This window comes from Hippichthys cyanospilos, chromosome 1 (assembly GCF_059441005.1).
Source record: "Hippichthys cyanospilos isolate Australia breed blue-spotted pipefish chromosome 1, RoL_Hcya_1.0, whole genome shotgun sequence".
Taxonomy (NCBI): domain Eukaryota; kingdom Metazoa; phylum Chordata; class Actinopteri; order Syngnathiformes; family Syngnathidae; genus Hippichthys; species Hippichthys cyanospilos.
Genome location: NC_142369.1, coordinates 12,278,977 through 12,298,708, shown reverse-complemented (window position 1 = coordinate 12,298,708; position 19,732 = coordinate 12,278,977). Strand labels below are relative to the sequence as shown.

The following is a 19,732-nucleotide window of genomic DNA, read 5'->3' as shown; positions in this document are numbered from 1 at the left end:
GAACAAGAAGCGGATGACAAAATCAAGCAAAACAGAAGTAGACAAAATGGGTGATGTCAAACAGGAAGTGGATGATAAAATAATTGAAAAGGTCTGATAAAAGGAGAAAAAAATTACAACGCTGTCAAAATAAGGAACAAACTTATGTTTATTGATCCCAAGTGCACAGTTGTCAACTTTAAAGTGTTATGTGTTATTTCAAAACAAGAGCGTGAAGGAAAATACTGACGTGTTGAAATGTTTCAAATTTTCCCCCTGGTGGGAATGGAAAACAGAAGTGACACAAGCACCTGAGTCCTGGAGAAAAAAAGTCTTTGGAATGATGCGGTCCATATGTCACAGTGCGACTTTGCCACTTCAGTACCTTTTATTTTGAAAGCCTGCCATGGGTGGAAGGAGGCTATCCAAGTGATCCCTCAAGTTCTACCACAAGGAGAAGACTGTGTTGCAAATCATTCACTAATTCCTAGCTGGCTTCTCACTTAAATCACTATATAGCGATTAGGAGTCAGGAGTGATGAATAATTCAGAACCTTTTAAAATCATGCATCATTCCTTCCTGCCTAATGACAACAATAGGATTTAAAAACAAAAAGATAGATATTAAAGGTCACAACCAAATTCGGGGAGTAGGAAATGAGTGAGCGATTTCGAACACAGTCGCAGCAATTTGTCGTGAAGGGGCGGGTCGGTCATGCTGGAATGGAGTAGGGACGTAGGTTGTTGGGTTGGGTCAGCGCCTCTGCTGGCCGTAGACGGGGAAAGCAAGCGTGACATTGAGTGAGTCGTTGTGCTGCACCAGCGAGGTGTGCTGGTAGTGCAGCACTAACTCCTTCAGCGACGCGTACAGGTTATACGGTTCGGCAAAGCCGTAGCCTGTGCTCGTTTTGTTGATTACGCAGTGCTTCACTTCACCTTCCACCCTGCGTGCACACAAAACATATAATACTGTTGTGTAAAGATAAAAATATCTACGCAGAAAGACACGCTCAAAAAGGAGAATCATGTCATGCTTTCTAACTAAACTATGAATGAAAAAACAAAAAGAAAGCGCAGTATATCGCTTGTGGAGGGACAAGGTGCATGCTCAATTTTTTACCTGTTTTAAGTTAGCTTAGCAGCCAAACTTATTGACACAAACACAAAGTCGAAAGCAAATACACACGCATGCCAAAGTGCACACATAGGCATGCAAAAAATCAGTCATGGACACACAACACTAACACTTCAATATATGCACACATCATAAAATATGCAAGAAAAGACAAAACTCTGGACACACAAACAAACACGAGCATACACAAATGTGCCTACAAACAAAAAACAGTCATACACACAAAAATGCAGGCGCACACACACCAAAACACAAAAATGCACATATGAACACACAAACACATGGATGCAGAACACACATACACAAAAGCGCAGTCCTCATAACCCCCAAATTGTTACGTTTCAGACCTCCAAAATGATTAGCTTGTTCATGCATTAGCATTGCCTTGTGAAAGTTAGCAAGTGAATTTCAACACTGTAGACTACTCAATAATATTAAAAAAAACACCCACCCCACATATGCGGACTGACAAATACAGTGGGGCTTTCCCAACATATGACTTATGAGGTTATAGCCCAACGTCAACAACATAAACTTATGTACGACTCACATAACATACATCCAAAAAATTGGAAAGGGACAACATCGCCGCACAAAAATACATTCACGAGACACACGCACACTAATGCGTATTGGAGTGGGCTATATACATACACACATAATATATATTTTCTAAACTCCAAATGGTGCTGGATACTGAGTGAGGACTGTGTGTGTGTTTGAGGGGGCAATTCTGACTGGAGATGGTAAAAAAGGTATAGAAAGGCAGTAAGGCGCATACATGACGGAGCAGGCGTAGCATCCCGGCTTGCTGCTGTCTCGGACCAGGAAGGTTCCGTCTTTCTTCCCTCTCAGCAACGACTCTGCTTGCCCGCGGTTGATGTTCCCCAGACGCCACAGGCGCTCGTCATGGTGAGGGAGGTCCTCCTCGTCCTCCACCATACTGTACTCGCTGGGGACCACCACAGGTACGGTTAGCAAACAAATCAAATGCATTCCAGCAAATCGATCATGCGATTTTCTGGATATGTGACTTTCTGTGAATTTTGATTTCCTGCTATTACTGAATTTCTCGTTTCATCACCAATGGTGGAACTTCCTGTTATGTGTGCACATTTCATGTAACGTCCTCGAGTGTCGCCAGTCATGTAACTGCTGTGTCGATTGATTTCCTGTTGCGTCGTCAATGTCGCGTTACTTCCTGTCGTACTGCATGTGTGTCAAGTGTCATGACTTCCTTGTTTCTGTTATGTGATTTCCAGGTGTGTGTTTCATTTGACTTCCTGATGTGTATCTGTGAGTGTTGTGGAATGTGTTACACAAGTGTGTCTGTCATGTGATTTCCTGTTGTGATGTGACTGTGCCTTTTGACTTTCTGCTGAGTGTGTGTGTTTGGGCATGTCACGCGCATCCTGACATTGACTTTTTTTTCTTTAACTATCATGTTACTTTGATTTTACTGTTTACGTTTTTGTTGTTTCATCACCAATCATTCAACTTTCTGGTATGTGTGTACCAGGTAACTTCCTTGGGTGTCAACAACCATTAGCTTCTTGATGAGTCAATTGATTTCCAGTTGCAAATCACGTCACTTCCTGTAGTGTCAACGACGTCGCGTTACTTCCAGTTGTACTGTATGTGCGTCAAATGTCATGACTTCCTTGTTTCTGTTATTTGACTGTGCGTCACGGGTTTTGTCGTGTCATGAACAGTCATGTCAGCTCATGTTGTGTGTGAGCAGACTTACTCTTCCGTGGTGTCATTCTTCAGTCCGAGCCACTCGTTTAGTTTTCTCTGCCGGACCCCCTTCTGTGTCAACCACCTGCATAGACATATAAAAACACAGACGTGCCGGTTAGCTGAGCATCACATAGCGTCGCTGTTGGTTTCGGAGGCAGTGGCGTACATGAGGTACAAGTCTCTAGTCTTGCGCAGCTGGATGAGATCTGGCTTGATGCTGTTCATCTTCTTGTCAATCTCACGGTAGTCTGCGGCCTGCTTCTTCAGATCCACCTCCAGGTGGCGCTTGCTGTCCACGATCTCACTAATGCGTGAGCGTAACTTGTCATAGTTTTCCATGATCCTGACCCGAGAGGAACAAGAGAAGATGAAAGGAAGGCGGACATCACAAAACATTTTCACACTTCACTTAACATCTGCAAGAAATGTGCAAGACTCACTAGGATACATATGTTAGCCAACACTGTAGCTAGCGCACACAAGATAGCAAATGAAGTAGCAGACACACTAGCAGTTGCTTGCTTTGAACTCCACCAGCAGAGGCGGGGGTTTGCTCTTCCTATGGGCCAGGTTTCTATAGCAACACCTCTCAGGCCTCCGCTGGATGTTGCCCCGGCAACAGCCTACCTCTGGATTTCCTTGTCGTTGCCCTCGCGACGGAACTTTTCGATGTACTCCTTGCTGAAGCGATCCTGTGTCTGACATTGCTCCTCGAAGATCTTGATGGTCTCATTAAAAGCCTCGATGGCGGTGCGCTTCATCTGGATCTCCTGCGGATGGCATCGCAGCATTAGAAAGCAGACCGCCACAAAACTGCTCATTATATGCGTATGCATGTGCGTACCTGAGAAGTTCGGGTGTATTCCTCATAGAGTCTGTCATACTCGCGGTTCTTCTCCTGGTACTGCAGGTGGTACTCGTGGAGCTTCTTGCCCACCGCTTCAATGCTGTCCTCCTTTACTACCTGGTCCTGAAAGAGGACACAAGAAGGGTGTGTTGGCGAGCAGTGATTTATGATCTGATGAGTTTGTTTTGAAGCTTTTTTTTTTTTTTTTTTAAGAATTTCCCTTCACTTTAAAAGCAGTAGAGATTTTGGGCCGACTTGGTTATTATCACCAGCAAGTGATCATGATGGAAAACGAGGTGGCTTTGAAGGTTTGTTGCATTGACGTTATATTTCATTTTTACATTTGGACCCTTCCTTCATCTGTGTCATAAACACCTAAGTGTTTCCACATTTTTCATATTCCGTTTGTAAATATTCCTATGTTCCGTGATTTATGCATCTGTTCTTTGCCGGCCACATCTTTTGCTTATTTTATGCCAATTTACAAGCCCACAGACAGGATGAAGTACTGAGGGTGACAAACTATTAAGAGTCTCATGTTGGTGTGATGTCATAAAATATCGATAATTGCCATCAGTGCATCGACTATTTATCCGATGGAGAGTGCAGCAATATATTGCAATTAAGCACGGGCCAATAAACGGATTGGCAATATATCAAGACTTTAAATGTCACAATTATTTAAGACCATCCAAATCTATCAAAACCGTTTTTTTCTCCTTCCGCATCATCTGCCTTAACGGGTAGCTCTCATTGTGTATCATATGTGAATCTTCCTATGCTGCAGCAGCAAATCACATACAGTACCTGAGGCTAACTACCACAGGTAACGTGGCTAACATGTTGTCATATGCTACTTTCATGAGGAGCTTTACGTGATATGGCTCAAGGTAGAATGTGAGCTTGACTGTGGCTTAACCTGGCGAAAGGAAAAAAAAAAAATCAAACTTTTCCTCAAGCACAAACAAATGAAGTCAGCTGTGGGGGAAGTTTTTGGTTTTCACACAACAACAGGTGGCATTGTGAGTAAGCTACAAGCTTGCAGTGATGGAGGGAGGGAGGGAGGGAGGGAGAGAGAGAGGGAGAGAGAGAGAGCGAGAAAGAAAGTGAGAGATGAAGGAAAGGAGAGGCAAAGAAAGTGAGAGAGAGGGCGAAAGAGAGAGAGTGTGCTTGTGTGAGCGTGTGTGGGAGGAATAGACTTTCATCTACATATAATGACAGTATCCACATTGTATTATTAAATGGTCCACACATTCAGAATGCACATTAAGTGGTATGCTTCACTTCGCCCTGAGCTGAACATATTTTGCCCCTGAAAAGTGGCTCCAAGATGTGCCGTGGCTTGACACGCACTTAAATGTGGTGCAAGATTTACCGCTCGTTTCCTCTGGTAGCGGAGAAAATGGGTGCGTTTAATACAGGGTTGAAATTTTTCAGCCATCCTTTATTTGACGAGCAAGAAAAGAGCATGCGAATGTAGCGCAACTTATGGCTAACAAACAAGCTAATCAAGAAGCACTAGCTAATCGTCCTCTTGCTAGGTGGCCAGACAAACTGCAGAACAACACAGACTAATAGTTTTCTCATCGTCTTTCATAAAGCTAAGCAAGCATGTTCAATGTCCCGAACCGCGCAAGTCCTAATTGTTGGACTTATGACATTGAGGAAGACTTTTTATCATAGAAAGGGTGTGTACCAAACTAATATTCATGTCAGTAACCCACGAAAAAAAATATGTGCACCCCGCATATATTAGTGGAATTATTGATTTGAAATATACTACCGTCACCGTTAAAAATATTATAGCTATGCTTTATAGATGCTTTAGACTTATTTTATAGAAATTTTAATTATTTATATTTTATATTATTTCAACTTTCATTAAATGTTCAATCAGAAATAATTCATGTATATGTTTATTGGTGAGCAAAACCCGTTTTCCTCACTGAGGGTTTGTTTTGATTTTATTTACATACTGTATGTAGTTTAATTTAGCATGGTAAAAGTTTGTTACTGTAACAAATGCTTTATTATGTATTTTGATAACAAATACGTTTTTTAATGTAGAAAAAATGCAATTTTGCAAAATTGAAAAAAAATTGAATTAAGTGATACAGTGAGAATCTGATATCGTCCCATGCCTAATTGCAATATTAATTTTGTTTTTCCCCACCACTAGTTAACATAGTACTATCATACTGCCTGGACAACCTACAAAAAAATGCACATCTACATTGACTGAAATAAATACTTAACTAGCTCCTGAAGCAGACAGCAAGCATTGCTAACATCAGTTTGTTTTCGCTATCTGTCTTCACAAAACAGATATTTTGGTTTTAATTGGAAAAAATTAAGAATTGATTTCACTTTTGTATGTATACAACTATGGACTGTGTTCAAATGAAAAAAAAAAGGTTATTTACCTACAAGATTTAAAATTTTAAAGCTGTGTTAGCTTTGCATAGAGTGATGTGTGACATGTTCATATTGTCCAAATCAGATACTGGCCCATGCCTATTTGGGACTTTGTTGAACCCTAGAGACAACTGTACCTGCTGGTGCTTGGAGACTGGGTAAAGCAGTTTGACATCTAGCTTGGGGTTGTACTGCGCCAGGGACTCGTGCCGGTAGTGATTGATCAGCTCGACCACTGAGCTGAACGTCAGTGGGTCCGAAAAGCCATACTTGCCCTCGCGGTGGAAAATTTTGATCAACTTGTTGTTGCCCCCCTTCCTGCACACGCACACACAGTCAGTCAGACTACTCTTAGTCGTCTTGGTGGCGATAACGGTGATGACGATGATGGCGTTCACCTGAGAGTTAGCGTGTAATCTCCATGCATCTTGGTGGAGGCATCGCGCACCAGGAAGGTGCCATCGGCCGTGTCCCGCAGCTTCTCGTTCACTTCCTCCCTAAAATGGGGAGGGGCGAAATGGCAGGAAGCGTCTTTTGACCATGTGTGTGTTTGTGTGGAAGGAGGGTGTGCATTACCTGGAGATGTCGCCCCAGTACCACTCGGCGTCATGCAGTGCCATGCTGTTGTTGAACGTGCATGCGGTGCCGGAGGCAGAGGCGGATGCCGAGGCCGGCGTGCATGACTTGGTGGGTTTGGGGGGTAGAGCTGAAACAAAGATGGTGAAGATATTTCTGTTACAGTTCCAGACGCAAAGTGTCAAGTTTGTCGCCTCAAAACTAAGAAACTCTCAGTAAGAGTGAAGAACTAAGTCATGAACTACATCAATATTCGAGTAAAGAACAAATAATACGAATCAAAAACAAAGGAAGATGGGGCGGCGTGGCTCGGTGGTAGAGTGGTCGTCTCCCAGCTGAGAGGTTGTGGGTCCGATCCCCCGACCATCAAGACCATGTCAAAGTGTCCTTGAGCGAGACCCTGAACCCCCAATTGCGCCTGATGCTGCGTCATCAGTAGGTAAATGACTAGTTAGTGTAAAGCGCTTTGAGTACCTGAGGTAGAAAAGCGCTATATAAGTGAAAGTCCAAAGTCCAAAGAAGAAGAATTGCCAAGAAACAGTCATTGGGAATCAAAGTAAAAGACGAACCAATTGATTAAAAAAAATGCCAACAATAACCAAGTCTAGAACCATTCATGATTGAGCACTGCTTCAAAAATAGGCAAAGCTCTACATTAAAAAAAAAAAAAAAAGTTTAATGGGCTTTCTAAATGAAGCCCCTCTCCTCACTTCAACACAGTGGCTTAATGAAATGTGCTTTTGGCAGCAAACCAAATACTTCTCCTGAAGGCAGCGATTTGTTCTGAACATAAACACAGCAAAATAGGTGTGAAAAGACTAAAAAGGAACATTTACATTTCAGATTTCCCTTCTCATCTTCGAGTACTTAACACCTCAGTTGCTTCTTCTGAACCAGATAGTGTCCTACCTGGACTCTTCATGTTGATGTAACTAAGAATCCTGTCCCGCCCCCTAGGAGACTCCTGATGCTCCATGCGCATTCGCCTTCAGCTCAAACACGCATCGTCGTGCTGCTGTTGCCGTTTTTGGCGGCAAGCATCCACACGCTTTTGTCACGAGTTCCAGTCTGCCACTTCCTGTCGGCGAGTCTGAGAGGCAGCCCTAAAGAGAGCGGCTTGGAGATGTGTGACATCACCGCTCGCCCTCTACCAATCCCCAGGCAGCTGTGATATCGCCACGGCAACATCACCTCTCTTTATTAATCCCCCGCCTCTTCCGCATCATGGTGAAGCAATGATGTAATCATTTCTGAAGTGGCCAATTATTGACTCATCTCACCGTATCTGACAAAAACGACACATCTCTATCTTCCAATCCATGAACTGATTGACAAGTGACATCTTCACTTCATTGTCAGAGTACCTGAGTGACAACTGTGATGTACATGACTGACAAGACATGTCTATGACAGAGAGAGCTCGAGTGACACTTTCAGCTGGGAAAGAAGTTAGCAAGTAATTTAGCATGTTACCTGGAGCAGCCTGGTTCACGTTGAGCTCGCTGCTGATCAGAATCTCCAGGACCTGGATCAGAGGGTCTGGACCTGACTCACACCTGAAACCCCAAGTTCATGATTCATTACTTCATCGGAAGAAAATTATTTGAACTGCAAAAGCTGTATTGTTAAAAATTCAAGCTTCTTCACACAGATGCAAGTATTGCTTTACAACTACAGTCTAAATAGGTATATGTAAATACACTAACCCTGCAGTGCTATGTCTAAAAAGCAATGGGCTGAAAGTTTCAGCGAGGCCTCGGACGCTGAGCTGGTTGCGAGCAGCGTGCACACACAGTCGTGACAGGTGTCGCACCACGCTGAGGAAGGTCAGGCCGTACTGGGCGGCGCAAGTTGGAGAGCTGGCCACACCCAGTAGCACCCGGGCGCACTCCTCTGGGTCTCTGACCTCTGAAGGTGGACAACAGCAGTGTAAAGTTTGGCATAAGACACCATGTCAAAGAAAAAACATACTCAGAGTCTGCAAACTATGCCAAGAACTATTTCAGAAAAAAAAAAAAAACAGTAAAACAAACAAAAAAGAACCGCATTAAAATAACATCAAAATCAAGTCAAGAAATGACAAATAAGTAACCATAACATTCAAGAAAAACATCAAAATACAAAAACCTAATGAGGATCCTATGTAAGAACACGAGAAAGGAAAAAAAACCTAACATGGACCACAATAGGAACCAAGCAAAAAACATGGACCAAGTCACGCCACATACACCTTAAAAAAAAAGAGAGAGTATGAAAGTTGACGGCACACCTTGCACTGTGTGGATCATGTCGGCCTGCAGCGAAGTTGGCAGGACGGGCCCGGGAAGGTCCTGCAAAAAGCGGACAACGCCGTCGCACAGGGACGACACCTCCATCTGCTCCAGGTCTGAAAACAAAAATGGCCCGAGGTTACGAAAAGGAGGCCGTCGTCAAACCTCCCTGCTCGGGGATGAGTGACTTCCTCACCGGCTTCGGCCAATTGCCTCGTGTCCAAACTTCCTGCGCTGACGCCGCGGTACACGCCAGGACTGTCCACACCTGCATACATTACATACATTTCTTTAAATATCTAACCAATTACCTTTTGGAATAAATGGTATGTCTAACTGTAAGATTGTTTATGTTAACAAAAAATACCTCACTATTTTTATTAATTATAATGAATGTAATTGTAATGAACCAACTATTTACTATAATTTGATCATTTGCTTATTCTTAATTAAATTACCATTATGGAATAATTTATTTACACTTAACAATTACTGGATTTTAACTTAATCATTTTGAAATATGTGAAATTATTCTAATTATGCTAATAATGATGAAGATGAATAAAAAGCATAATACTGTACCTTATTTATAATTAATGAACCAATCTTTATTTTGAAAAATATCAAATGAGTAAGTTAAATAGTTCGCTTGCAGATTAGGTCATTTTAATTGTACAATTTATAAATGAGTCAATTATAGTTCTATCAGTTGTTTTCAAAAATAAGTAAATGTTAAAACGAGTAACAAGTATAATTGGCCAATTAATTCAAATACGTTATTTTTTTACATTAATCATTGAGCCACATTTTATTTATATTTAATAGTTAGCTAATTATTTATTGAAATAAATTGCAAATGCTTATTTAAAAAGTTTGTTAGTTTAGTGCTGATAATGTATTAATCCATCAACTTTCTAATAACCAATTATATACTTAAATAAATAAAACCGTATTCATTTTAGAAATAAAATAAGTCCTTCTCATCTTTAAATGATGTTATTTTTATTATAGTAATTATAATTACTATAATTTTAAAGAAAAAAAATGTACAATCGCAAATGTTACAGGACTTGTATGTATGATAAGTCAGCTACAAGCCAAATTTTGTTGAGAAAGCCCATCGCCGTACGGACGCTGGTGTCCGTACCTTTGCTCTCGATGGCCTCCATCAGTTTGCTAAGGAGGGGCGGGGCCGTGTCGGGCGGCCCAAAGTGTTCTGGGAGATCTAGCAGCGTGGCACCTGCAAGCGGACAACACAACATGAGTCAGTTTGCCATGGTCACACAGAAACGCGCGCACACACGCGCACGCACCCTCAGACTCTGAGTCGGTTCTCATTGACGCGGCGGACGGCGGCCTGGGTGGGCGGGGCTTGGGCGTGGGGGGCGACATCCTCTTTCTGCCCACAAATTCCACATAAGTGCCCGGGAAGTCACCCTTTTCCTGCCAGGGAAGAGCATTTAAAGTAATTTACTGATATTTTAACAATCAAGTACTAAATTGAACCATCACTTTTGATGAATTGATCGTATTAAAACTGATTTCACGTTATTAAACAGCCAAATGAGCATGAGGGGTAACAGGTATTATATATTATACAATATATATTATTGTTGTTCAGCATAGTGTGTTTGTCTTTAAAAATATGAGTGACGTGAGAGTCAGAAAATGATAGAATGTTTGCCATGTGAGTTCAGGTTTGCAGCTGGCTATTATAAAATTTCAGCATATGATTAGTCTATTTTCATTTCTTCCAGTAGAGTAATGCATAGTATTCATATACACCAGCGTTCTACTGCCGTGCTTATGTGACACCTAATATGGAATCTTAATCCATTAGACAGCAATTGTTTTGGTGCGACATTTCATTGAAGGAAATAGATGGAAATAGACCAACAGCTGAAAATCCAAACAAGCGAGTGCAACATATGAGCAGGTACGTTTATCATCAGCTTTCTCGGCAGAAAATGCATGCATAGCATGGATGTCAGATACATACATAACATATATATATATATATATATATATATATATATATATATATATATATATATATATATATATAGTGCTCTTGTTTGTGTGTGTCCCCGACGCAAAATTTTTGACGGGGATGCATACTTTCAAATCAACATGTGTCCATAGGAAACATTGTTTTTTGACATCAAAATATTAATCATCGTCTATCGTCTATCTACTATTTTATTCAATAAAACTTGAAGACTTTCGAACATTTTTTACAACTTCGTCCGCCATGTTTGTTTTGAACTTGCGGAAAACAAAGAACATCAATTGAGAAATCGCAGCTTTGTTTACATAATTGTCATAAGCCTCATGGTGTAAATCTTGATGATCAAATAGATGACAACTAGATTGTTTTCACGACAATGCTTCCGGAAGTACTTCCAAAATAGGATCACCCCAATGCCTTTCGTTTCATACGTTGCCACATTTTATTTTGAAGCATTGTCTGGCTTCCTTTAAAAGCAGCTGCGTCGCCACTCAGATTTCACTGGGGCACATGTTAAAATACTGATCGGCTCCAGTAAAAATTTAACCAATAAAACCTAATTCAGTTAAGAGCGCACATTCCACATACTTCTTAGTACAGTAATTTGTTGCTACTGTATTCACTCCACATAAACAATGCGGACATGGCTAATTAATATGGTAATTTGTTCATGTGTAGCGACCTCAGTTGACATTATGTACTTCCGTGAACGCAGGAGGTAGAAGCAGGTGATGATTAGGTGTGTGAATGATTTTTAGCCTTTGTGTGCCCTGCAATTGGCTGACAACTCGTTCGGGTTGTTCCCTGCCTACTGCCCATAGACAGCTGGGGTAGACACCAGCTGGCCTGTGACCCAAATGAGGTCAAGTGGCTACAGAAAAAGGATAGATGGATGTAATTCTGATATTCTAGGCATGTCTGTCTTAAGTTCATGCTAAGTTAGCTAACGTTATTCCTTGTGTCAAGTCAACCATATTCATCTGCAGTACAAACTGTTAAGGGAATTTGCAGTGAGTTTCATCAGCATGAACCAAAATGCAGCTTACGGTCTGTTGGCTCTGCGTCGATAATTTTAAGTAAATTTAAGTTAGTTGACAGACATAGCCTCTGGATCAGCGGTGTTTTTTTTTTTTAAATACCAGTGGCAAGTCAAATAATACCCAATCAGGTAACAATGAGCCAGAAAGTAAAGAAGTGAAAACGAAACGCTACAGAAGCTCGAGAAGTGGAACAAAACAGAGATGTTGAAACTAAAAAAAAAAAAAAAAAAAGAAACACTCAAAGTAAAAAGCGGACTTTCCTACCAAAATGGACTGTTATATCAGTGATTGCGATATAAAGGAAGCAATAACGGAGGCAACATGCTGCAAAGAGCTGCAAAGCTAATTTTGTGACAGCTTTTGTTGGTTTTTACTCACGTCTTGTAAATGCAGTTTGAAATTTTGACTTCGTTTGTCCTTTTAGCTGTGCAATTTTAGAGACTCTAAACATTTCTGTTGGGACTCATAGTTTTTTGTGGAAGCAGTGCAGGAAAGAGTTACCGGTATATTATTTACAATGCCTCAGCTATACAAAAAAATAGCCCAGGTAAACACGTCCTGGAGATAAAGTTACAGCCCCAAAGGAGACTTCTGGTGTTCAAATAAAAATTGTGATACTATGTGTTCTGTTTTCCTGAAAACTAAATGTTAAGATTTGCTAGCTAAACAGCACTAAAAGCTATAAAAACACGTAAAAGCTATCAGATGATAAATCTTACCCATCTGCTTAAACTGCCTTCATTCCTCACACTTTTGATTCCTCAGAAAGGTCAGCCAACGTTTAAATCGTTCCACAGAGTGCTTGAACTTATAGTGAAATTTTCTGACTAGTAGGGTACATATATAGAGTGCCGTCTTTTAACTTATGTCCAAAAGTGCGAACCTTATGCATATTAATGAGCAAATATGATAAACCGCATTAACTGTATATGTGAAGTTGCAGCAGCCGTGTTTTGTCCTGCTTTGCGAGTTCAAAACAGAGATGATTAAACGACTGCCAAAAATTCACCAATTGTGCCAACAGGTCTTTTGATACGCCCTCTTTGTATCCAATCGTGTTACAGTGTTTACTATGGTGACTACGTCATACCTGGGTGGTTTCGTTGAAGCCAGGCAGCCATCCGATCTCGGAGGGTCGCTCCTCGACGCCGGCACCGCAACCAAGCACCAACAGCGCCCCCTTGCTGACCAGCAGCATGTCTCCCACGTGCAAGTCGATATCCTCCTCGCGCTCTTTCTTGTAGTCATACAGTGCGCGGTATTGAAAGCCCTCCGATGCCATGATGGCAGCGGGTGACTATGGCTTGACGAAGCAAAAAAAAAAAAAAAAGAAGTCCCTGAATGCAAATTCAAATTTAGCCTGAGAGGGAGAGCTTAATGTGGAGAACGGCGTGGGAGAAAATATGGCATCTCCCCCGTCTCCATGTCTGCTATTGTCCTGTCATCCTGTTATCCAGCGCCAGATGGCAAGCTGCGTCTCCGTTCATGAACAGGAGTCTCAGCTGAGGTGGAGGCGACATCGGGAGACGACAGCTATACCTGCGAAAAGACAGAAAGTCAGGTAATGACAATGCGATACTAACAAGGGCCCCGACTTTTTTTTTTGTTCGTGTTGATTCTGATTATGATATTTGGCAAAGTAAAATCCAATAACTAATAAATAGACTGAGTACTACACTTACAGTAAAAACCGTACAATAAAAAAACTGTAAAATTGGTATCAAAAGCAAAACATGACTGTTTTACAATATCTAACATGAAAATAAAAAAATCCTAAATTGGTGCACATATAATTCAATGTAACACTGCAAAGTAAAAATAACAAATATTACAAACAATAGACTTGATAAATGATGACTGTTGCTGGATTAGTGTTGCTTAGAAATGACATGATTTAACTATTACTTTACATTTTATTTTAATTCATACATTATTCGCACTAAACCAGAATTCTTTACTGTTATTATCCATCCATACATAATTTTAAAGCAAAGCGTAAGAGTCACACAATCAATCATAAATATCTAATTTGACTGTTTTGGTGAATAGGCTTTATACTTATGGATAGAAAAACTGAAATCTGAAAAAGAATTGAATTGTGTAAAGGTTAGTTCAGCTATTCCTCCATGTTCGTTTCACTTAATCTGTAAACATACCCTTGATCAGTTCCAGATACATGGATTTTGCAGATTTATGCACAATGTTCCTTCCATCCACACGCCTACTTCCAACCAAGAGAGCTAACTTTTCCTTAATTCCAACCCACAACAGAAACGACTAGAAAGGGGTCTATTAAAGTCTGCTCATGTTGAGATGAATGTCATCCCTTTTCCCAAAAATTTGATCAGACGTATTCTTTTGGATTCTGAATAGGACAATCAATATGGAGTATCCAAATTATATTTGTCAAATTGTAGGTGGTGATACAATGTTCAATTTTCTAGTGATGGATTTTTTTTCTTACTTGCTGCCAAAAGGGCCTGCAGCAGCATTAAGCCCCCCCCCCCTACAAAGAAAGCACACCACATGATGACCCAGATCCACACGTTCAAAATCCAGAAGCATTTGCAGCAAGAACATGGTGCTTACTGTGTTATTATTTATTAAAGTTGAACCAATATCAGTTAAGTTTGCAGTATCTACAAAATAAATAAATGTTTTCCCTCACAGCTGTCTTGATCACGTTTATTTGTTTTTGTTTTTTTTGCAATATATATACTGTATATTAATTACAGAAAATGTGAATACAACGGTCTTAAACAACTTAACATGAGTATATGCATTGAATGAATTAATTATCATTATATACATATTATATACACAGCGGGTGTTATTTAGACTTCTTGCTTAGAAAACGCTTTACGCATTCACAAATGATTTTACAACAGATATCTGCAGTTCACATTTTTTTTGTTATAATCCTACCATCCATCCATTTCCCGAATCATAAATATACAGTTTTTTTATTGTTCTTTGGTGCTCTTGTCGCAACTGTTGTGACGTCACGCGTCAGCTGACCTACTTAGACGTGCACAAAATCGAACAAATGATTTACTGTCTTCTGAAGGCTACGTGTCAAACATCTGCGAGTGCGGTCATTTGAACGTCGTTGTTGATATTTCGAGAGAAAACGACAAGAAAGTGCAGCAAGGAGCAAGAACGAAGACGAAAAAGGAAACAGGAAACCACAATGCGTGCCTCTATTAGCTTAGCCTGTTAGCAGCTGCCACTATTCTCCTCACCTTTCTAGATTGCCAGTGAGTGTCGAGCAGGACACAAAGTTGACTTCATGATGCGTTGGCGAGCGCAGGAAACGATAGGAAGTGATCCGGGGGTTGAAGTAGCCGATAATTTGGTGTATTTTCACTTGAAAAATTGCTCTCTCGCGATCGTCCCGACTGGATTTGGTAGACAGCTAGACAAGTGAAGCTATCGCAGATACGAAGCACATCCGGCTAGGACTATCACAGTTAAATACGTAGAACTAACAAAAAACGAAATTTTAATGTTTAATGTAATGTTTAATTTAATGTTTAAATACGTTACACAACTTAACATGAGTATATGCAATAAATGAATTTATTAGCATTACATACACAGAGATAGATGTGCGTGATATGAGTGAACGAGAGGACACACGCCGCAAGATTTGTCAAATTTATAATGATTTTCAAAATAAAACAAGTCCACACTTGGGCAGTCTGATGCTTTCACTGTCAGTACCCAAAGTTGTACCCAAGTGTGATTTTTACGAATATTTCGTCAATTTGCTGAATATTGGATACATTTTTAACAAACAATGTGTCTTGGAGACGTTTGGGTAGGGTGTGGGAGGCTGGGCTCTTGCGTCACATCCGGTAACCCAGTTTTCTCATGTCAAGCTTGAGGCTGCGTAGCAACAAAGAAGCGAGCGTGAGCGTGGAGAGGGAAAAAAAAGAAGCGAGCGTGGTGGGGGTGTTACGAAAAAGCAGAGGCTGCTTTTGTCAGTGCGAGTAAAGTGCAAATTTGAATAAACATTCATTCACACGCGCACAAATTAAAAATAACACGAAGTAACTTATGTTAAGATCTGGACGTCTGAAACTAAGTCTGAGTGCACCCTTCTGCCACCACTCAGTTACATAACAGTGGGTATAAATTACGATAAAAAACAGTATATTCATCGACAGTTTTTCCGCAAATAAACACATCAGCAGTGCTAGCCAACGTTCTTAAGCAACAAGAAATAAAGTTGAATGTATTTTAAGTCAAAAGGTAAGCAGAGCTGCAGTGTTGCTAACAATTACCAATATTACCTACCGATTATTACACCGCTTATAAACAGTTGGGAATACAGCTTTCGGTTTCTGGGTAAAAATTTCAGGAGTGCGCAAAAAGGCTCTTGCGGCCTGGTAATGAAATACTGGATCCATCAACAAACGTGCAGTCGCCTTTCGATGGGCACTTAATTGAATCAACTAAACAGCGTTAGCGTCCCTTGAACAATAATGTACTTGTTTTCTTTGGAGATGTGTCCATCACTAAAATGGTTTCATTTTCTTAGTTTGCTACTTTCTTTCCCACACAGTGCTCGACTTAACCCTAAAAAAGGTAAAATTCTTGATCCTTGGTGTATTTTGATGAGAACATTTATAAAAGACACATAACTGTTTTAAATTGTTTAAAAAAAGTGCATGATATCATCTTTAATGGAAACATAAAATACATTAAAATGAGTACATGAAGAAATACATGATATTACAATTTTTGCAATTAAAATTTTGACTGACTTGACATTAAAATTTCATCATTTCAAATGTAATACAAGACGTTTAATTTCATTATATATATATATATATATATATATATATATATATATATATATATATATAAAAGGAATATGAGGTCATTTTGTGGCCACTATTAATTCTGTGAGTTTTACTTCTTCTCTGGCTTTCTATGTGTCAGTCAAGTCCAAAAGAGAAAGTTACCTTAAAAAGAGATCCTAAAAAATAAAAGCAGTGACAATCCAGCCATTTCAGTATGATTCCAGCATCACCCGATGCTCTATCCATAACACAACATGTTTCAGATATTTAAAAAAAATATTTGTAAACTTTGCCAACACATTATTTCATTGTTTTCGACACAACTGAGAAACATTCCCCAAGGTTTTTTTTTTTTTAACTTCAAAAGATTCCAGTGTCATTTTATGACATATTTGCCATATGACGCAAGCTGAAGCTCCACGTGGAACATGCTAAATGTGATTTTCTGTTGCCATGGTGCAGAGCGGGACGCTACAAACTAAAGATGTCTCCCAGCTTGTGCACACACAGCCTGATGCTGCCAAACAGCTGCAGATGCTCCTTTAGGAAGTGGCCCACCTGCTCCGAGTACGCCACGTCGCAAAACACCCAGATCTCACCTCGCTCGCGCTGGATGTTGGCGTTGCAGGTGGGCAAACCGTCAACTCTGCTTAGAGCCCGCCACACCTGTGGCGATGAGCAAGATATAGGATTAGCAAACATCAACAGGAATATATGCTAAAAGCATGTTTGGTAGTAGAACGTATCAAGCAAATCTCACAAGATGAAAAAAAATAAGCATAACGCATAACTGCAAATTCTTGAAGCCATCAGACACACTGATGTCACATACAGATGATATGTTTTCACCTGCTCGATATCCCCTGTGGCTCCACAGTTGTGCTGGCTGATGACCCATTTGGACCTCTGGTGCGGATGCAAGGCATGCAAGGATACGGTGTGTCGGAAGCATTTTGAGAGCGATGCCGGACGGCGGCACACGCCTTTGGAAGCCAACACGGCCCAGGATCGTTTGATTGTCACGCTCTTGTCAGTGGAGGGCAATTTTGGGATCCTGCAGATACCTTCTTTTAAAGCCTCTGGGTGACATGTTACATCACCTACATTGATAATGGGTGCACGTTTGGCTGGTCTGATGGGTGGTGAGCGTTGTGCTGATGAGTGCAAGAACCATGGCGTGAAGACAGGAGGAACCCGACAGGGAAAAGGCGCCAGGAGCTTCTCTGTGATTGCAATTAAATCATTCAGTCCATCAGAGCTCTCGAGATGATGGTGAAGAACAACATCCTCCATCACATCACCTCATCTTCATCCTGCACATGCTGAAACAGCAAAATGTTTTAAACATCATTGCAGGAACCGGGTGTGCACTTGGTAAATAGTCAATTCACCTATCAATGCTTACCACTATCACGTAGCAATATATATATATACTTTGGAAACATACTAAATGATGACTTTTGAAGCCTCGTTGGCCGGTTGGACAACGTGACTGCTTCAAAAAGTGGTGTGATTATTTAGCAGACATTAAAATTATTTAACGGCCACAAAACGCAAAGGTGCTCACCAGTCAGCTCACACTTTGTGGATTTTGGACTGCTGTTACACCCAGGTGTGCAACTGCAATCTTTTTTTTTTTTAAACGTCCGTTGTTGCAATGGAACCTGCGCTAAAAGCAACATTTTCCCCTGTTTGGGAAAACATTCTAACACACTGACAATAACGATTGCACTTCTGGCAAACTATGATTTCTGTTATAATCTATTTATTGTTGTTTATATACAATTTATTCTATTTATTGTACATATTAATGAGCCCCAATCAGGGCAGCGCTCCCAATTTCATTGTACACAATGACAAAGTAATTCTTATCTATATTTATCGATTGCTTCTAAAAAGGTAAGATTAGTACTGGAGAAGCTGTTATTTCTAAATAAAAATGAATAACAAGAAATCCTTATAGCACTAGTTGTATTTTGTTCAGATACACATTCATGTCATTCTCTTAAATAGACATAGAATCTAAACAATGTTGATTACTTGGGCTTTTGCACCACTTGATGTGCCATAAAGCAAACGAAACACTATGAAGTTTGGAACCATGTGCAAACCAATTGGCTACAAAGCTTGGAGCCATGTGCAAACCAACTGGCTGCAAAGCTTTGAACCATGTGCAAACCAATTGGCTGCAAAGCTGCATTGCTTCACAAAGCTTCATTTGGCCATCACTGAATTTCGTTGATTCTGACAGTCCTGGACAAATTAAACATGTGTTCATTATGCGACTGAAATGTGATAGGACAAAAAAAAGTTATAATAACTGAATAACTGGGCTAAACAGATTTTTTAAAGGAATAAATATCACAAATGAGTAAATATAATACTTTAGTAAACGTACAAAATAAATACTGTTCCACGAATCCCGGCTAACGTAGACGATAATACCCATTGCTGCTGTTAGCGTTTAGCAATTTTGTCGAGAAGACCTTACAAGTAAAACGTCAAATCTGTATCGTTGGTAGTGAGACAATAGAAGCTAACAGTTAGATGTGGGCATACACATCGCACGATCGAACCTTATTTCGCAGAAGCACGCACATTTAAAGTACATACCTTCACGTTGGAAATGGTGAAATGAAGTCTATTTTCTAGAAAATACGGACATCTCGAGCTCTCTCGCGATACTTAACGCAAGCCCGCAGCAAGAATTAATCCATTTGACTTGTTCGTGCTCGATAGGCATAGACGCGTGTTACGTATCCCTACTCGCAAGCCAAAAGATAAGCGGTGACGGTCTTAATAAACTGTAATCACACAAAATAATAAACTCTTAACACACACGAACTACCGGCCATTCTGCCGAACATCTCGAAGTTTCTCGCGATACGCGAATGAACCACGCAGCGATCGACCA

General features: G+C 40.4%; 2 protein-coding genes across 2 annotated transcripts; both read right to left on the bottom strand.

Annotated features, from left to right (window-relative positions):
* Positions 1 to 130: 130 nt before the first annotated feature.
* Positions 131 to 15,449, bottom strand: LOC148429232 (phosphatidylinositol 3-kinase regulatory subunit alpha-like). Its single transcript, XM_088411900.1, has 17 exons — positions 15,253 to 15,449; positions 13,101 to 13,549; positions 10,276 to 10,405; positions 10,110 to 10,202; positions 9,159 to 9,230; positions 8,962 to 9,078; positions 8,399 to 8,600; positions 8,166 to 8,248; positions 6,693 to 6,822; positions 6,515 to 6,613; positions 6,254 to 6,434; positions 3,699 to 3,824; positions 3,482 to 3,624; positions 3,021 to 3,197; positions 2,862 to 2,936; positions 1,896 to 2,066; positions 131 to 923 (listed from the first exon to the last, which is right to left on the bottom strand). Exons 2-17 carry the CDS (start codon positions 13,290 to 13,292, stop codon positions 734 to 736), a joined length of 2,181 nt encoding a protein of 726 aa, XP_088268026.1. The 5' UTR covers positions 13,293 to 13,549; positions 15,253 to 15,449; the 3' UTR covers positions 131 to 733.
* A 1,305-nt stretch (positions 15,450 to 16,754) lies between these two features.
* On the bottom strand, positions 16,755 to 19,677 carry shld3 (shieldin complex subunit 3). The gene is made up of 3 exons (XM_088422424.1): positions 19,432 to 19,677; positions 17,668 to 18,140; positions 16,755 to 17,484 (listed from the first exon to the last, which is right to left on the bottom strand). Exons 2-3 carry the CDS (start codon positions 18,109 to 18,111, stop codon positions 17,290 to 17,292), a joined length of 639 nt encoding a protein of 212 aa, XP_088278550.1. The 5' UTR covers positions 18,112 to 18,140; positions 19,432 to 19,677; the 3' UTR covers positions 16,755 to 17,289.
* Between the last annotated feature and the right edge of the window lie 55 nt (positions 19,678 to 19,732).